The 18696-nt window shown below is 49.6% G+C and overlaps 1 protein-coding gene across 5 annotated transcripts in view; it reads left to right on the plus strand.

Annotated features, from left to right (window-relative positions):
* CACNA1H (calcium voltage-gated channel subunit alpha1 H) overlaps positions 1–18696 on the plus strand; it is a 228278-nt gene that overhangs the window by 115671 nt on the left and 93911 nt on the right. For 4 of the 5 annotated variants that reach the window (XM_066977739.1, XM_066977742.1, XM_066977740.1 and 1 more), the window contains exons 6-7: positions 1761–1920; positions 11038–11353. In XM_066977739.1, the coding sequence (XP_066833840.1) occupies positions 1761–1920; positions 11038–11353 (476 nt within the window). Of the gene's footprint in view, positions 1–1760; positions 1921–2667; positions 3012–11037; positions 11354–18696 lie in introns of those variants that run through there. The other variant, XM_048060241.2, reaches the window with a different exon arrangement.

Consider the following 18696-nt stretch of genomic DNA (forward strand, 5'->3'; position numbering starts at 1 on the left):
TAATTATTTATTAGCGCAGACTTCTTGGCAGAGGTGCTTTAAAGACTCGTGCCGTGCTGACAAGGTAACGCCGGCTCCGGCCCCGCTTGGCTGCTCCGCGTTTCCGCTGGCAGAGCCACGCGAGGAGGGGGGCGGCGCGGCGGGGGGCTGCGGCTGCTGCCAGCGCTGCCTGCCCGCGGCCTCGGAGGCACTGGGGAAAGGAGGCACCATGTTCCTGGAGCCCCTGCTCCTCCCAGCACCCCGGGCTGGCTGGGTGCAAAGACCCCCTGGAAATTGGTGGGGGCAAGAGAGGGACGTGGCGGTGGGAATGATGCTCCCTAGCTGTGGCGGCTGGTGGAGAGCAGCATCCTGCTAGGGGAAATAGAGGGAAACAGCCCCAGGCAGGCAGGGAAAGGAGTTTGCTGAACAGCTTCTGAGCGGGACAAAATGCCTCCGAAGGCAGCAGGGTCACCAGTCTTACCCAGCGGAAGCATCGACTGCCATCATGCCATAAACTTGAGCCCTGCTCTCTGCAGAGCACCGCGCTCCCCAGGCTCGGTTTTTCATTTTATCCCTTTCTGTAATTTAGCATTTGCCTTTATCAGTTGCTCTTTTCATTATTTCTCCTCTCATCAATTATCAGCTGTCGGAATGATGGCCGGTCTGTGTCTCAGAGATTCATTTAACCTCTGTTGAATGGCTGAGCAGCGAGTTGTTGTTCCCTTTTTATTCCTGCTTTCTCCTTGAAGGTGCCCTGAGGTGCTCTGCCCAGTCCCTGCCTCCCTGCCCAGTCTGCAGGGAGCACCAGGAGCGTGCTGGATGGGGGCACAAAGGTTAACGGGGGCCCTGCAAGCTTCTCTCAGTGCTCCATCTTCTTATTTAGGGAGCCCTTGCACGGAAGTCAGCATGTCCCTGGCAGCAAAGGAGTCGGGGCAGCCCCCACTTTGCCTGCCGGTTCACAGGGAGCCTTGCAGTGGTCTGGGACCGTCCAGGCAGGTCCCAACAGCACTGGGCAGTAGAAGGGAGCAGAGCCAAGAGCACTTCCTAGGGGAACAAACATTTGTATCCCGCTTTTTGCATCAAAAAAAAGTCCAAATTTTCCCTGTCCCCACTGCTCGGAGCGTGAGCTGCTCTCAGCTGCCGGTGGTGGAAGCGGAGTCGCCCGCGGAGAGTAACCGCGGTTATCATCCTACACGAGGCTCCGCATTGTTTAGGGGAACAATTTGTGTGATTCATGTGAGGCGTTCAATATGTTTATAAATATATATTTTGACAATTCCTCAAGAGGCTGATGGTTTGCGGGGGCGTTTCTGCGCGAGCGGCTGTCTTGCAGCTCTGCCCGTGTCTGCGTGCTGCGGAGCGCCGTGTCGCTGAGAAGATCTGAAAAGCCCACCCCTAGGCCCTCCCTTTGGAGCTGTGCTACGTTGGCCATTTGTCCCCTTGCTCTGTACTCTTTACCTTCCTTCTCAGCCTTAAGATTTAGGGGGAAATATAGAATTCAAAGCTAGACACCATAATGGACATGTCGTCAGCGTGTGGGGGCTCAGGAGCCGTGGCTGTGCCTCTGGCCTCGCTCTGCCAGCATGTGGTAGCCTCTCGAAAGGGACAGGAGCCTGCTGTTTTGACAGAAAAGTTCACAAGGATTTGATTTATACATCCAAGATCCTCTGCCCGAGATGCCCTGGCTGCAGGATGGAGCCTGGCAGCACGTGGGAACGTGTGATACTCGCGCTGGCCCCATCGAAGGGCTCCTCTAACCTGTCTTCTCCTTCTCCCCACAGGTATGCGAATACTGGTCACCCTGCTGTTAGATACTCTGCCTATGTTAGGCAACGTCCTCCTCTTGTGCTTCTTCGTCTTCTTCATCTTTGGGATCGTCGGTGTGCAGCTCTGGGCAGGGCTGCTGAGAAACAGGTGTTTCCTAGACAGGAATTTGGCAACGTGAGTACACAAAAGCCCCCTCCTTGTCATCCTTTCTCCCTCTGCCCTGGTGGAAGAGCCCTGGTGGTGCGGGTTTTGTCACTCAGGGGATGCTCAGAGCTGTCCCCCATCACCTCTAGCTCCCATTCCCCAGCCAGCGGGACCTGCAGCGCTCAGGCACCGCCGTCCTGCCCCCGGTTCTCGAGGTTTTGGGATTACAAGCCCAGGTGCTTCTTGTTGGCAGGTTCATGAGGGTTTGCAGTGGCTTTCTCGTGTTTCTCCCAAAGGACAAGGACGTTAGTGGTTTGGTTTATCTCTGACCGAGGAAGCTGAGATCCCTGACTCTGGGAATTTGAGGATTTGGAACAAACTAAAGCTCTGAAAATGGGTCTGGGAGGTCGCCCAGCGCACTGCACCTGCGGGCACGGGGTTAATTCGGTGCTCTGCCCACTGGAACAGGCAGTGACAGAGGCGCTGCTGAAACACCCCAATGTGCCACTGTAGGAGCAGTAAGAAGCATGATATGGAAGAGCATTAGTACACCGCTCTGTCTGAGCAGGCACCGGAGATGTGCAGGACACTCAGCCGCCTCTTCTCCTTGATGGACACCTCAGTTTTGGTTCTTCCAAGCTCGGCAACTGCATGGACCAACACCTCTGCCAGGTGCTGAGGGTGCTAATAGGCCTTAATTGCCTTAATGACCCTCACCTGAGACCCCATCCCCACCCTGGCCATGGCCCACGAGCTCTATTTAGGTCAGCCTGGGGGGTTTGGCCCTGGTTTGAGCAGTGCTGTAGGTGGGCCTGTTTCTGTCCCTGGCCCCTTTGTCTCCTGCCTGGGCTCCCTGGATGGGTTCTGGGCCTGCTTCAGCGCTTGCTAGGGCTTGAGCTGGCACAGGATGACCCTTGGCTCCTGGAGTGCCCCTTCAGCAGTGCCTTGTATGGCCACAACTTAAAATCCATCATCATAAAAACCATCAGCGCAACCAACGTCAAAGCCAAGTGCGGCTTGCCAGCGTCCCTGCAAGCTCCTGCAGGCAAGGAGGTGGGCCTGAGAAAATCCTTCCAGAAGGTCTCTTGTCGGAGGCTGCTGAAGATGTCAGCGGCTCAGAGGTGAGGAAGTGCCGGAGACCAGCTAATCAGGGTAGCTCTAGTTCAGTAGGAGAAGAGAGAACCTGTAATTACGTCTGTTTGTAATCATCTGCTGCCTAGTGCTTGTATTGTGTCTAGAAAATGAGCAGATATTATCCCTCAGCTCTACCCCGGGTCCTGTTCCTGCCTCTCCCTGATTAGTCCGGTGGCTTTCAGCTCTCCGAGCCTCTCTCTCTGCTGCAGACCATCCCTGATGACACTTACTCATCCCATCAGCGATGCTGAAAGGCAAAAAATCAATGAGCCTGCCATCTGCGTGTGCCTCCCCTCCTACATCTCCATGCTCCAAGCTGGCGAGCTCTCTCCTGCATCCTTGGCAGGGATCTGCTGGTCGCTGGGACCCTCTGTCACCTGCAGAAATCCGGGGGCTGTCATCGTAAAGCTGGGCAGGGATGGTCACGTTGCTGTATCGGGGGGCTGGCCCAGTGTGGGCAGAGCCTTGGAGCTGCCCTTAGATGAGAGGGACTTGCCCGAGCTCTTTGACCAGCCTTTTAAAATGCTGTGTGATTTCTTGCAAAATGGAGCTTTTAAATTAACCATGGAGTGATTGTTTGCTAAGTACAGATATTAAGCGGCCGGGGAGGAAAGCAGGCCATTATGTAATGGCCATTATCAGCATCAAAGGCGTCGCAGGATCTTCTTATCAGGGTCTCAGCCCCATCTGCAGTGAAGTCGGGCTCCCTGTGCTAAGCCTCGGGAGCTGTTTGAGGAGGCAGGAGGTTTGTGGGATGTTCTCCTTCCTGCCTCACCATGGCTCTGTGCTGGCTCCTGGGCCCTTCAGGGGTATCAGAGAAACCCAAAATGTGCTCTGATATGGTCAGCCAGGCCGGAGCTGCTGTCTGGGTCTGTGTTTCGCTGGGTTAGCTTTAGACTTGAGAAACCCAGCAGGAAATCCCCATTCCAGGCATCAAAGTAGGGTTCACTGGTTCGCCCCTGCAGCAGCCTCTAACACCCTAACAGCAAAACTTACAGCACTGGCCCCAAAAGAGCAATTCCTCCTGCCCAGCAGTGAGATGCTGTCTGCTCACAAGACAGCGTGGAGCTGCAGGCAAGGTCGAGGCCGGGGCAGGGCTGCAGAGGATCCATCACTTGCTCCATCCCTGCACGGAGCTGCTGCGCTTGGCATCGCTGCTGGAGAGCCCTGACCGACCGTCCCCTTCCAGGGAGAGCTGCCAGAGAATGAAAACTACAACAAAACCTTCACGCAGGGGCTGTAGGATTAAAGTAAAGCTCTGGTTTTCAATAGAAGTAAACAGAGTAGAGCTCTGCGGGGAAGGAGGAATGAGACTCTGGCCATCTAGTCTCATCTGCCAAGTCCTGCTAAATCCCAGTGCTGTTGTCCTCAGCCCAAAGTAATGTTCATCAGTGCTTCAGCAGGCTGTGAGGAGATGGAGGGTGGACAGGCGCCCTGTGCACGTGGCTGGGGGCTGAGCAGATGGTGGTCCTGGTCCAGTTTTCCTTACAGTCCCAAGAAGGGGAAGACCTGGCTTATAGGCAGGGCTCACCGTGGTGGTGGTTCAACCCCTCCCAGATGAGACCAGCACTGCTTTAAAGCAAGGGAGAGCATCTGAACATGGTGCAGGTGCCAGGCAAGGAAGGGTCACAGCACCAAAGCTTCTGGGGAGTGAAGCAGATGTGAGCTCAGAGACCAGTGCTTCAAATGCAGTTTTTAGTCTGCTGCATGCTTCTCTGCCCGCTTGCTGCCAGCAGCTTTCTGGGCCGCGTGGCTTTACAGCAGGCATCAGATGCAGGAGGGACTTTGATTTTGCCATAATTCTTCTTCCTGTGAAACCCTTTTAAAATCCCTTTTGAAAGACGGCTGCTTCAAGTAAAGAAACTATTTTTAAACGTGGTACCTTCAAATTGAAATCCGGGGACTTCTTTGAGGTGCGCTGGAAATATCTGCCTTCCCCCCCTTTGAAAATTGCGCTGTTCTGACGCAGTGTCCCGCTGGAAGGAGGTGGTTTTGTTACGGGTTCTTTCAGCAGTGACTTTGAAGGAATTGCAGAGAGTTTCTGTGCTGTTGCACTCTGGTGAGCTGACGAGCAATAAACTGGAGCGGGGCGCTGCTGTGTCCCACGGAGGGCTCTGATGGCTCGGAGACCTCTTCAGTCCCCTGGGGACCTTGGTGGCCGGGCTGTTTCCCTTGTTACTGCACAGCAGTGGGGAATGGCTGCATCGGGATGGCCTCTGCTGCTTTATGAGCAAGTGCAGGAGGTCCTCAACAGTAGGAACTAGAAAAGGAACTAATTTCACACGGGGCTTTTTTGGGTTGGTCTGGCCTGAGAGGGGAGGGCTCGGCACGCTAATGTGGGAAGGGTGAGCGTTAGATCTGCGGTGTGTCTCCCCCACGCAGCCCCTCTGGCTGCCTGCTGCCAGCACGAGCTGCTGCCGTGGTAAATGAAGGAACGGGGTCACCCCCAGCTCGTCTGGGCTGCTGCTCCTGGGGCTGGGGTGTTATACAGAGGAGCGTTTTCCTCCCCATGGAGCCTTTCAGGGAACTCAGTGGTTTGGAAGCAGGAGAGGGGAGAGAGCTGTGAAGCACTTTGGATTTGTCTAATGCTGCAGGACAGTTATAATGTGAGCACTTCAGTCTTAATTAACTCTACCTGCTTGGCATTGTACTGCCTTTGGCTCCTTGGCTTTTAGAGAGCTACTTGAAGGCGCATTCGGCCAAGGCAGACAGCTCAGAGTTTGAAAGGTACTTCTGGGTGTTGCCTAATTGCTCCTCCTGGCATCACTCTGTGCTGCGACGTTGGGCTGTCAGCAGGGTTTCCTCCAGAGAACAGCCTCCTCTCAGAGGGAACCGATCCTGCTTGGTGCTGAGTCTCTGCCTTTTCCCTTTCCCCCTCTGTTCCTCGGGAAGCTGAAGCAGGATTGTGCTCAGACCATGCGCTGTGCTCCAGCCCTTGTGGGTGCTGTCCTGCATGGGAAGGCTGAGCCTGGGGGCAGATGGGGCAGGGAATTATTGTTCAGCCTCTCTTGGCATGGGAGAGAGCAGATTTTCCTGCTCCTTGCCCAGAAACTGAAAGAGGGAAATGCATAGGAAAGCTGCTGCAAGCCCAGAGAAAGATGTGCACTGGGCAGCTGGCCGAGAGAGGGGTGTTAATCCTTTCTAATGTGATAACAAGATCCATTCTGGGGCTTAGTTTCTCGTGACTTTTCCCTGGAGCACAAGGGTCTCACGATTAGTGGATTCATTACCATTAATGAGTTATTTGGACTATGCCTGTCGGTAAGGAACAGGGAAGTCTGACCTCTTGTGCACATGGAGGTAGGTGGTCTTGGCAGGGTGCATTCATTTATTTTGTGGATATTGAGGATTTTCTTTTTCTGCAACACTTGGCTTCTCATTCCTGCCATTCCTTCCTTCCTTCCCCTCTCTGGTTCTGCCAACACAGCCTTCAAACAGAGGAACCAGAAAAAGGTCTTAAATTCGCAGTGCTTGCTGCCCAGTGGTGTGTCCCGTCCCTGCCACCCTGGCCAGACGGGTGCTTGTGACATCCCATGCCCAGGTACACAAAAGGGAGAAGGGCTTGAAAAGGGCTGGGCAGGAACTGGCCCCAGTGCAGTTGCTTTTGGCTTGTCAAGGGCAGGGCTCTTAGTTTGTGAATGATTTGGGGGGAAGTTGCAGAAATGAGCAAGGCAGGGAGAAGGGAGGATAAAACCTCAGCAGCAGAACCAAATCGAGCTTCATCCACCCTTTGCAATCAAGCTGTGCTTTATTTTCTTCCCACAGCCACCAAAGTGTGTCGTTTCCCCAGAGGGTCTGTGCCCAGATCTCTCTGCAGCTCTTCAGATCACAGCCCAAGGCAGCATGTCTGCAGGCAGTTTTTTCTCTTTCAGCCCAAGGCTTCCTAAACTGTGACTCACAGGCAACAGCCTCTGAAATCTGACTGTGGCTCATCACAAGCCTTTCAAGTTGCAGTGTGTAGTGAATAGAGGCATGGCACGGAGGGGACTGGTCCTGCAGCTCCCCAGCCTGGCTGCGTTCCCCCCCTCCAACCAAGCTGGGTGCACAGGCTCCCGCAGAACTGGCTGGCACGCTGCTCTGCAGCTCGTTGTGTCCCCATCCAGCCTGCCCAGCTGGGGAGGGCACATCAGGCGATGGGAGATCACCTCTGGGGGCTGAAACCTCGATGATGAATGTGGGCCAATGCATATCGGTCCTGCAGCTGGGAGGGCAGGCAGCTGCGGCTCCGCGTGGCGCTGGGTGCCATGTTATTGTGCCGCGGTGGGTGAGGCTGCTCGCAGGGGGCTCGGGTGTAAGCTCGGAGCAGAGCATCACGCTGACGCACCGGCCCTTCTGTCTGAGCGCTTCTTCCATGGGCAGCGTTCTTGGCACACGCCGCGCGTCTGCATCTGAACGCGAAACTGCTCCCGGGAAAGGAGCTTGTGCAGCCATAGCCGCTAATTACCCAATCATCCCTCCAGATGGTCCGTCTCCCTCTGCAAGTCCAGCTTTGCTCTGGGTAGAATCCTAATTACACTGGCCCACGAGCTGCGGTGTGCTGAGCCTTCCCATCCTGCCCGCTGCCAAAAGCCTTCCGTGATCAGGAAATGCCTGCTGCTGGTGTTGCTCTGGGACGTTGCTTCCAGGGCAGCGAAGGAAATAAGTTTTTGAGGTGTCCCACAGCTTCACCTGGCTCTGGAGCAAGTTTTCTAGTTCTAGTTTGGAAGAATGTCACCTGGAGTGGCACACCCAGATTGAAGAGCCTTGGCCCAGCATTGCTTTGAGGGAGCAAGAAAGAGCAAGAGATGTTCTGAGAGCACGCGGGTTCGTTGCAGGGCTAGGAGTTCAACGCGTAGCTTCAGCGTTGCAGGTTATGCTCCGTGAGGCCCCCCTCTGCGGCTCTCCCTGCTGTAAGCACCGGGCTGGGCGTTGAGCCGCCAGCGGGAGCCAAAGCTGTGGGTTTACGTGAGGTATCACATCAGGAGTGGATGAGAACTGTGGAGACCTGCCCAAGCTGGAGGTCCGTGTGCTTTGACGAGGAGGTAGCACATGAGGCATCTCTCCTGCCATTGCGGCAGGGACGCATAGGGTAGCTTTGCCTGCAACCCACTGGGTCCTGGTTTCAAGAGTGGTGGAATCAGCCCTGGGGAAAACTTCTCGTAACCCTGCTGAATCAGGCAGTGCACAGCGTAGTGCCTGGGCTCAGGGCTGTGCCCCTCTCACCACCACGGGGTGCAGAAAGCCCTGACCTGATGTCCCGTTGGAAAGGCTTCAGAGGTGCCAAGCACGCGCTGCTTAGCCTCTTGGGAGGAGGAGGCTGATGGACACATACCTGTGGCCTGTCAAACCTGGGGTTAGCAGAAAAAGACGTCCTTCCTGAGGCTGGTGGTGCTGGGGCAGCCCTGCCTGGGCTAATTGCATCGCACAAAAGCCCGGGGAGCTCTCAGCACCTTCCTGAGTGAGCACAGCTGCAGCAGGTCAGGCAGACCCTGTGGCCGCGAGCGGAGATGTCCCAGGGGTGGTGGCAGCCCCACCACATCAGAGGGTGCAGGAGCCCTTTGCATCCGAGCTGATTGTACCCTCTGTATACCCACTGAGGCCAAAACAGCGCTGCAGGGGCTCTGCGTGCTGCTTGTGAGTCAGGAAAAGTTGCTCCTCGTGTTTCTCCTCCTACTCCTTCTGTTTCTTCTCTCAAGTCCCTCAGCTGTCTTTGCCCACAGTCTGTAGCACTCCCAGGCGCATCCCTGTGCCTCTGTGCCTTGTAATCCTTTGCAAGCCTCCACAATGCCCCCCTCTGTGTGACAAACTCTGCTGCTTGTAGTATCTGATCTTCCGGCAAACACGGCGCTAGCACAGCAGCGCTCAGCCTTTTCTTCAGCTCGTTTTATGTGGAAATTTCCTCCCAGCGAAGCCAGTCTGTGGGAGGAGAAGGAGAGGGCTTTTCGGCAGTCCTGGAGGACTGTTTTTCAAGTGTTTCTTCCCTTGAATATAAGGCATTGGAAACTGGGAGGAAGATTTTACAGTTGTGTCTGGGGGGAATGGGGATGTTGCGTGAGGGAAGGGGAATAACTGGTGAATAAGTTCAGTCACCAGCAAATGCCCAATTCCTCTGGCGTGCTCCTCTTGGTTATTCCTGTAGCTGGATGAATCCTCAACACCTATCTCCAGTAATTCATGGATGGAGGAGAACCAAATGCCCTAGGGAAGTTGTTCAGGGTTCATTTTCCCCTTGGTTCTGCCCTGCACCAATTAACCTCTCCTAAAAGGCAGGTGATGATTGATTTCTGTGTTACTCAAGGGTTTAGGGGAGCAATTTCAAACAATCATATAGAATAACACCAGCTCGGCAATCCTTAGAGCCAAATTTATTCAGGAGTTGGGAACAGAAACAGATAAAAATGCATCTGTCCTGTCTTGAGGAATTACCTGCTTATCTTCCACCACATCTTGCTTGGCCCTCTAATTTGTGTTGCCTTTTCCCTTATCTCCTGACTGATTGTTTAGCATCTTAGGTCCCTGCAGCTCTGAGCACAGCAGATAGTCTGCTCTAGGAATTTGCACCTTCATGTTTTGAGCAGCGCTTCAGCAGCGAGTGCTGGTGGGCCCTACGGATGCTGATCAAAGGCTGCAAGGGGACGAGGACTCTGCTTGCTTGATCTGCCTCAGAGCACGGCTTGGGAAAAGGCACATCCCGGCCATGCTGCAATTAGAGTACTTGCTTATCGGAGCTCTAACAGAGCCATAAACTCTATCCAGGCCAATTAAATCAGATCTGCAGTAAGCATACAGTTCCCATTAATGTGGGCTCTTTCTTTTCTTATGCAAGAACAGAAGGAATTTGAGATGGCCTGCGGCTGCCTCTCTCCTTGTTAAAGTTCAGCTCACTCGTCCCAGAGACGTGCCGAGGGGCAAATTTCTTGGAAAGCTGCTTTGCCTTCAACTTGTGTGAAGCATGCTCTGAGCATCAGAGAGTCACAGCTCTCAAGTTTTGGGAAGCATCTGGGCTGCTTTTACAGTGTTTTCCTCTACCCTCTCATTTCAACTTCCAACTGTCTTGCCTCATTTGCTCGCTTGGAGAACTCAGGCTGATCGTTAACTGAAAGATCCCCGGAGCCTTACAGGGTGCTGTAAGCAGAAAGGGTTGTAGGCAAAGGTTGGGGCTGGTGTCTCAGCTGTGACTTGCTGTCCCCAGTACGAAGGGGCAAAAATGAGACAAACTTGCTGGGCTTTGGGATTTTCAGGTGGAAGAGAAATGCTTTCAGAGCAGGGCAGTTGCAGGGACCTTGTTCTCCTGCTACCAAGTCTTGACTCAGGGTCTTATTTTTGGCCATGGAAAGAGGCAGTGCCAGTGATATTGTTTGCTAATTTTCTGAAGGGAACAAAGGAAAGCAAGTGGAGACTTCCAGGAAAGAGGTGTTTTTTCCCGAAGGTGTCCCACTAAGTTTCATTTCTTGTTGCTAATCCTGTTGTTAGCTGCGTGTAAGTCCAAACTGTTCAGGTGTCTGTGCAATGCAACAAAGATGTTTTCCAAGTGCTTTGTGTGGAAGTGTTCCTCAGTGTTCCCAGGTTACTGGGTTTCCCTCCTTGGGATGCCACTTCCCTTTTCCCTCACTGTATTGCTTTCTGTGGAAGGCAGCGGCAAAGCCACCAGTGAATGCAGCAGGCCAGGCCAGAACTCTTATACGTTGAACACAGAAATTCCTATTTAATATGTTTTGACCTCTTTGTGACTGCGGCATGGCCAGTTTTGTCACCATGCTACACTCAGCTCTAGACACACACTCCGCCAATTTGGTTCCAGGTTTCTTCAGACCGCTTTCTTTGTTTCCACTCAGCCTGCTCTCCACCTAAAGCACCTCAGTTCTAAGATGGCCACAATGCAGTCTGCCCCTTTTTATGTGCATATTCAGCCCACTTAGCAGGGCAAAGGAGAAATAACGCTTAAAGCAGGGACAGGGACCAGTGCCTTTTGCTGTTGATGTCACAAGGGCTGTGGCACTGGTTCTCATCCCTCTTTCTTTCTTCCCCCTCCAGGACGTACAACCTCACCTTCCTGCATCCGTACTACCGGACGGACGAAGCGGAGGAGAATCCGTTCATCTGCTCATCGCATCGTGAAAACGGCATGCAGAAGTGCTCCAACATCCCAAACAGGAAGGAGTACAAGGTGGAGTGCACCTTGAGCATGGACTCCTACACCCCAAGTTTATACAACCCTGACTTGAGCAGCAGGAATGCCTGCATAAACTGGAACCAGTATTACAACGTATGCATGGCAGGGGATGTAAACCCACACAATGGAGCTATCAATTTTGATAATATTGGCTATGCCTGGATAGCTATATTTCAGGTATGTTTCTCGTAAAGGTTTTCTATTTCTTTTTGTTTTGTCATCTCTTGCTTGGGAGGATTTTGATCAATGCATCAGTGGAGAAAGGAATTTTCTTGCACCTGCACAAAACTGCAAATAAAGACGCATCAAGTAAATGAATCGGACAGTAACCAGCACAAATGCTCCAAGAGAGCATTTGGAGAGAATAAAAGAATAGCCATTTTTCAGAGTTTTAGAAGAGGGAGGAAATGCTGCTGAAGGCAGACAAAAGTATGGCAAGTTCTGTCACTGAAAATCAGACTTGGGTTAGTCCCAGGGAGGAAATCATTTTGAGAGCTGGGATACTTATTTATTGCTGTGGTACAGGAAGTGGAGAGCACTGTCCAAGTCCTGAAGCATGTATTATTATTCTAACATGCAGCAACTAGCTTGATGGTATGGTTTGGGCTTGAATGAAGAATTACAGGGTTATACTGGTTAGTGTGATATGCCACATGGAGGAATAAATACCCCAAACAGACCGTTCTGGCTAGAATACCTGTGAAGAGATGCCTGCTTACGTGGGGTTTGAGCCTCTCTTGATCAACTCCTTTACAGCTTGTCACTGGAGACGAAAGTGTTTCTAGCTCAGACTGTGGAGACTTTACAGGTTACAGGTGATTAAAAAAACCCGAAAACCTCTAGTATCCAAAGCATTTTCAAAGTGTTTGTCATTGTGGAACACTAGATAGTTCATCTACACAGTCCTGAGGCTGTGGTCTCTTAGAGCTAGTGTATTTGTAATGATCCATGTGTGGTTTTCAGTCTTTAATTTCCATTTTGTTTTTAATACAAACTTGTTTGTGCTTTCAGCTAGATGCCCTGTTCTATTTGGTCTTCCTGAAGTGTAGGTGACATCTAGACCTAAATGAGAAACAATCTCCTTTTAGTTTTGTTAATGACAAGTAATTACCCATTCACAGCTCTACATTTCTTTTCTGAATTTCATTCTTTCTTTAATATGAATGTAATAACAATTTTCATCTGAGAGCTGTAAAGGGGGCAATTTGTTTGCTCTGAGCATCTTGTTTGCTCTCTCATGCTGTAGCAGTAGCATACCTGGAATCGCGCTGTTACTGGTGTGAGAAGCTCAAAATCAAATCCAGAAGGGTTCAGACAGATCCCAAGCCTCTTCTAGGTTACGTTTTTAAAAATGCTTTAGTTCTCTTGTGGAACTAATATGTCAAGAGAGGAACCTGACTGATAGTGAGAGTAGCACAAAGGAAAGAGGGAAATGAAAGTGAGAATGTTGGGTAGGTCTCTGGCTGCACCTGCACTCTCCTTTTTCACATAGTTCTTCAACAGAGCTTGATGGATGTGCCCAGGAGGTCCTGTCTGGCTCCCACCACAGGGCAGCAATGTTCCTTCCAGAGAAAGCGCAGAGGCCAGCGTGTTGCAGGGTGCCTGTGACAGTGCTTTGAAAACGAACAGGTGCTTCTCCAGGGGTTCTGCTTCCCTTTTACCTCCAGAGCATATTTGCAGGCTGAAAGCTTTCATTTCGTGTTGGTGTTTAATTTCTTCACCACGCATGGCCTGAAAGTGTGTAAGTCTAACCCACAACACACTGGCCACAGCAGAGGTTTCAGCTGATTTCTTTGGAAAGAGCAGAGGGTCTGGCAAAGTTGGATATTGTATCCATAGATCACATTAACAGATGCCAGGAGCCTTTATAGATGGTTATAACGCTGCTTAGGCCATCCAAACACTAAAGAGCCTTTTCCAGACAAATAGACTTCTTACATCTTTATTCCTTTACTGAGGTTTTTAGAATAGAAACTGAAAGCAGTGTAACTGCAGGTAAAGAAGCAGCTGTTGGGAGTAAGGTGGCTGCTTAACTTTGGTATGGAAACAGTAAATCATTACTGCAAGAGGTTGGATGCTAAATCAAAACAATTGCTGTAAGCAGAGGACATTTAACAAATAAAGCTGTTGAGCTGTGCTCTCATTACATTTAATATTTGAAGCTGGGTAGCACCAGGTCATCAGTTAGATGAGGCCTCAAAGGAAGCGGTGCAGAAAGTAGAACTGATGGCTTTAGTAGCCTGGGAGCTTCCCTGTGAATTGGTATTGAATTACTGGGCAGAAAGCACTCTGCTGTGTTCTGGATGAGACGGATCCAATTGTCCTGATCCCTTCTGGGGACTAATGGATATGTGGTACTTTGCAAGGGCTGTAACGGAGCACTGAACCTCAAGGTCTGGCGAGCCTTCCCTTTGCATAATGGCAGTTATGGACGCAGCTGGATAAAGCATCCCTCATGATTTATCCCAAATGAGTTTGAAATCTAGTGTGGTTTAAGAGCTGTCAGAAGGCAGATTGGTGAAATGAGCCCCACAGGTGAGATTGGGAAGGAATCTTCCAAGTATGGTGACTGCAAGTTGTGCCCAAGAGTTTTCAAGGGCAGTCTTATAGTGTGCAGCCTGCAAACAAACAAACCCAAAAGCAGACTGACAGGGAAGTCTGAATGCCTCTCCTTCTAAATATCCTTGTGTATGGTATGCCAATATAGGAGGCTAGAGGAAGTATAATTTCTTATGTAATCCTGAAAATTATTCATGTTTTGATTCCCCTCATTTGTTGTGTAATAGGCTAATTCATGTATATATTTGTTACAAAGGCATGTTCAATGGCAAATTATGTGAACTAATTAGCTTATTACAGAATAAATGAAAGGAGATAGAACCTAAATTAACTGTGAGGTTTGGCATGATATTAAGATCCCTTTATTGCTCACAAATTTCAGCCGTAACAATAAGAGCAGTAATTACAGGTATTGTCACACTGCAGATGATGAATTACCCACCTAACCAAAGTCCAATTTAATTTGAATTACTGACAGTTTCGGTGGAACAACCAAAACACTGCCACTTTCCCAACCACCAGTCCTGGTGTGGCCAGTCTTGAGTGCAGAAACCCTGTTACAACACAAGGGCTTTGGGTGGTTTCTCAGAAGCACAGTTTGGGAGGAAGGAAGGTGACCTAGGCTATTTTGCACATCACAGAACCGTTGTTTAGACCATTGCAGGTTTGACTTGCGGAAGGGTAATACTTACAGCAGTCTTTGCATCAGGCAGCAGGGCTCTTGGTGAAACCAGCTAGGCAAAGCTCAGGGAACAATAACTGTCAGCTAGGTGGAACCAAGAAGAGAGACCAAGGGAAAAAACTGTTCCTCTAGGCCTCCTTTTAGGATGCGGATGGAAGGACTGAAATTTGAGAGCAGATGTTTATGGACTTTAAGGAAATGTCTGTCCAACACAAGACAGGTTTGTCTGACAGTTAGGAGGGGCTAAGACAGTGCTGGTGATGGCTGATTTACCCTTTCTGTGGCCTTCGATTTCTCAAATGCAGCATATGAAGAGCTGCATTTTCTAAGGGGCTTCCAATGAAAGTCTATCCTGAAATTAGTACCTGGATGCAGCTCTCGGATTCATAACTCTGCTTCTGGCTTTGTTATTCTGAGTGCATATTGCTTCTACAAGGTTTTGCTGTAAGAAGACATCTCCGTTAACAAGTTAATCAAGTCAAACACGTAACACATCTCTGGCCCATCATCAGAAGGCCCTAGCGAGGGAATTCTCAGAGGAGACTGGTTTGCATTCAGCAGCCCCCTTGCTGCTGTCAGAGGGAAGGGAAAAAAAAAAAACAAAACTGGTTGTGTTCATGAGAGCTGAAGACAGCCCAGCAGGCACACAGCATGATGAGAATGCCCAGGAAAGGAAAAGCTGAATCACCTTCCCAAAGATGTCTGGAAATATAGCAGCATTATAGGAATTGTCAGCTGCAACGGGAGTTTGAGCTGTTACCTTGATTGTGTGCTTAGATGGAGAACTTTTCATTGCACCTGGTTTCACAGAAGCTAGGAGCATGTCACAGCCATGAAGGTGCGGTGACTTGCTCAGGAAGAAAACAAGTTTGGGATGGGAAATGGGAATTGATGCCACCCATTTCCCCCCTTCATTTGTCCTTCAGATACTTTACTCCTCGGCTAGCAGCAGGCTGCCTGAGCAGGTAGGACAGCTGGCAGTGACAGCCAAATGCTGCAGGCCACCTGCTGGAGTGGCCCTTTTGTTTGGACGTGAGGTTCCCTTTCCTGTGCTCCAGCATGTCAAAAAAGCTCCTGGGACCTTGCGTGAGCTCTCTGCATCTAATCAAGGATTTAGGCATTTTGACCCTGCGCTGCATGCTGGTGAGCTTGCTTGGTCTCCGTGTTGCTGATTCTGCTTCCGTCAAGATGCGTACCCTTGCTCGCGGTGCCTGCGGATGTGTCGGCCCAGGAGGTTCACACCCTGGGATGAATTTCAGGTTTGGAAGGGGGAAAGGTTCATTTGTCCCATTTCTCTGTAAGCCATCGTTCAGTGCCCCGATCTGTTCCACAGCCATTGCCCACTTCACGTTGTTTCAGCCTCTGTTCATCGTGATTGAAAGCCTTCCCTGAGGATTTTTCCCTTGCCTGGAAGTTGTTCAGCCAGATCTATAATGGGAACCACATCTTCCATTCAAATGAAAGGAAAAATGACAGGCGTTTCAATGCACTTCTGCTACAGCCAAATGCAAGAATGAGGCTGGAGTTCCTCATCCATTCTAATGTCACTCAATTAAGAAAAGATCTCGTTCAATGAGACGAGACTCAAAGCTTTAACGCTGCTTTCCCTTACAGTAAGCACAAACCTCCACCCAGGCACTTACCGACAGGGTAATTCCTCTTGGTTCCCACTTGCACATATTCCTGTTAGCTGGGTTTTTGCTTAAAAGTGTTAATTAGGACTGTTTTGGTTTTTTTTGAGCCTGTTTCTCTCGTTTTGATGCTGGGTTACATGTTGGAATACATCAACCAATTTCCTTACAAAATGACAGCTCAGGAACGGTTACACGAAGCTCTCAATAGTCTGTTGTGCCTGAGATGCCACTGATATTGCTTCCTTGCCTGTCTGCTGCAACCTCTGTTCTTCTGCTTTCAGCAGTTTTAATTATGATGGGGAACAGTCAAAAAGGCACGCTGAAACAGAAGGAAGAAGAAAAAGCCCGAGGCTTCCAACTGCAGTTGTATCTGTGCGTGCAACACGTAGTTTTGTGGACCGTGCTTTTCAGAAGCAGCTGTCACTTTGGGTGCCCTTGTTTTCAGAGTTCGTTGACGAGATAATTTTTTTGGCTAAAAAGGGACTTTTCTAGGTCAAACGGTTCATTCTTTAAACTGGAGATGTGTGTCAACAATGCTTATCTGTGCTGAATTTGGCAAGAAGTTTTGGCTGGAGGGAAAAAGGGAGAAGAGTTCTAAGCTTTTCATTTCCACTGCTTCAAGATGATGCTTTGTCACTAGACTTGAATTGGGTTTGTTTTAGATCTCTGAAAATATTTCATTTTAAATGATAGGGTTTGAATTTTGTTGGTGTTGCTTTTTTTTTTTTTAAATTTGGCCAGCCAACTAAACATCACTTGCTGCATTTGAAGAGCTGTCATGCTGAATACCCAATCTAAAAATATCCAGCCCCTTTAGAAACCCCTTTAAAGCATCTCAGAGTGTGCTTCCAAGAAGATTAGATGCTTTTGAAAAAAACTCTCTAATTTTGAAGGCCAGAAGGAATTGTCCCATATAGCAAGTCAGAGGGGACGTCCTGATTCCAGGACTGGGCCTGGTAACCTGTGGGAGGTATTGGAGGGACCCAGGATTGCACAGAAACCTGCTACAAACTCTGCAGCTTTGGAGTGGTTTCATCCTACCTCAGGAATCAGGCTTCAGTATTCAGGGTAGAAAGAGGGGTGCCTGCAGCAAGGCATCATTTAATCTGGAGTCGAGTTAGGTGATTTAAAAAAAAAGCTACAGGTCTTCTGAGAGGGCATCAACAATTCCTACAGGGAAATCTTGATTTGGTTTGATTGCTCCAAAGCTGCTCCATCATCAGTTGTTGCTGTCGCACGCTGCAGTGTGAGGGGGGGACCCGTATACAAAGCCCAGGGTTCAGCTCCCTTATCCCAAAGTCCCCACACTACTGTCTGCAGACTGTGAGCTGGCAAATCCGTCCTGCAGAATGAGCACCCCTTTGGATTAGCAATTAAAAAGTAAATTTTAAAAAGAGAAAGCTGAGGAAGCCTGGAATGTGTTCATGTCACAGTCTTGCAGAGGGCTAATTCCACTTGAAGCTATGCACCCTTTGTCCCTAATAGTTTCTAATATAATTTGAAACAAGGTAAAATGATAGCAGTGACAAAAACCCTTGTTGTTTGCGTTGGGGCCAGGACCCCAAACCGCCACTGATCCTGACAGCAGTGTTTGGAGGAGCGCTGTCGTTTGCCTCTGTATCATACACCCAGCTGTAACAGGGCTCCCAGCCTGGCTTAGGTTCCCTTCTCGTTGCAGATGCTTCATCCTTCAGCTTTGCTCTGCTATAAAACTGATTGATGTCTCTCTGTGATAATGGACTCATTATTGCTGAAGTTAAACAGTTAAATACATTCCCTGTGCATAAGATACTTTACACAAACAATGAAGACAGGATAATTATCACCGTAAATCAAAGCTCATGAATATGGACTGAGATGTGATTTGTTATAAGCAGCAGTCATCTGAAATCAGTGATGTTTTTGCTATCAGATGAGGATCTTGCTTTATTTAGTGCAAAATGGGGAGACAGCGACTAACCTTGCTTTTGTAGAAGTTGTTGTTGAGTACTGATGCCATTTTAAGCTCTTGAATTCAGTTTTGTGATGCTCAGGGCCACTGGTAACAGCATCAGCGACCTGTCCAACTTTATTGCACACTGGTTGTACTCTGCTTTTCAGGATCCACCGTGAATTGGTAGTGCTAACCAGGGCTCAGACTTGCATGGGGCAAACTTGAGAGGTTGTCTCTAATCCAAGACAAATGCAAAGTTGCACCATTTCCTTTTATCTTCTGGTTTCCAGGGCTGCTTTTCAGAGCAGGGGCATGCTTTGCAAGACTCCCAACATATCACAAAATGTCTAAAACTGCTTTGCAAAGAGAGCAGGCCCTCAAAGTGAAAGGAGAATCTCTTCAAAGGACCTTACTCAGAATACAAATAAAACCTGTTTTTCTGACTGTGGAGTTACTTAACAACATGTGTCATGAGAAAATAATTAAAATTATGAAATTGACTTCAAAAATAGTTAGTGATTTGATTAGCTGCCAAGCACACTGCATGCAGAAAAGGAATACTTCATTTTGCACTGGTCAGTGCTTGCTAGCCAAGTCAGTGTTCCTGAGAGGGCAAAATACATAGATAAGAGGCTTTCTGAAATCAATACTGAAGGGCTTGTAAAATTTACTGAGGACATCATAGTAATTAATACCTTTCACAATTTATATC

This window comes from Anser cygnoides, chromosome 15 (genome assembly GCF_040182565.1).
Source record: "Anser cygnoides isolate HZ-2024a breed goose chromosome 15, Taihu_goose_T2T_genome, whole genome shotgun sequence".
Taxonomy (NCBI): Eukaryota; Metazoa; Chordata; class Aves; order Anseriformes; family Anatidae; genus Anser; species Anser cygnoides.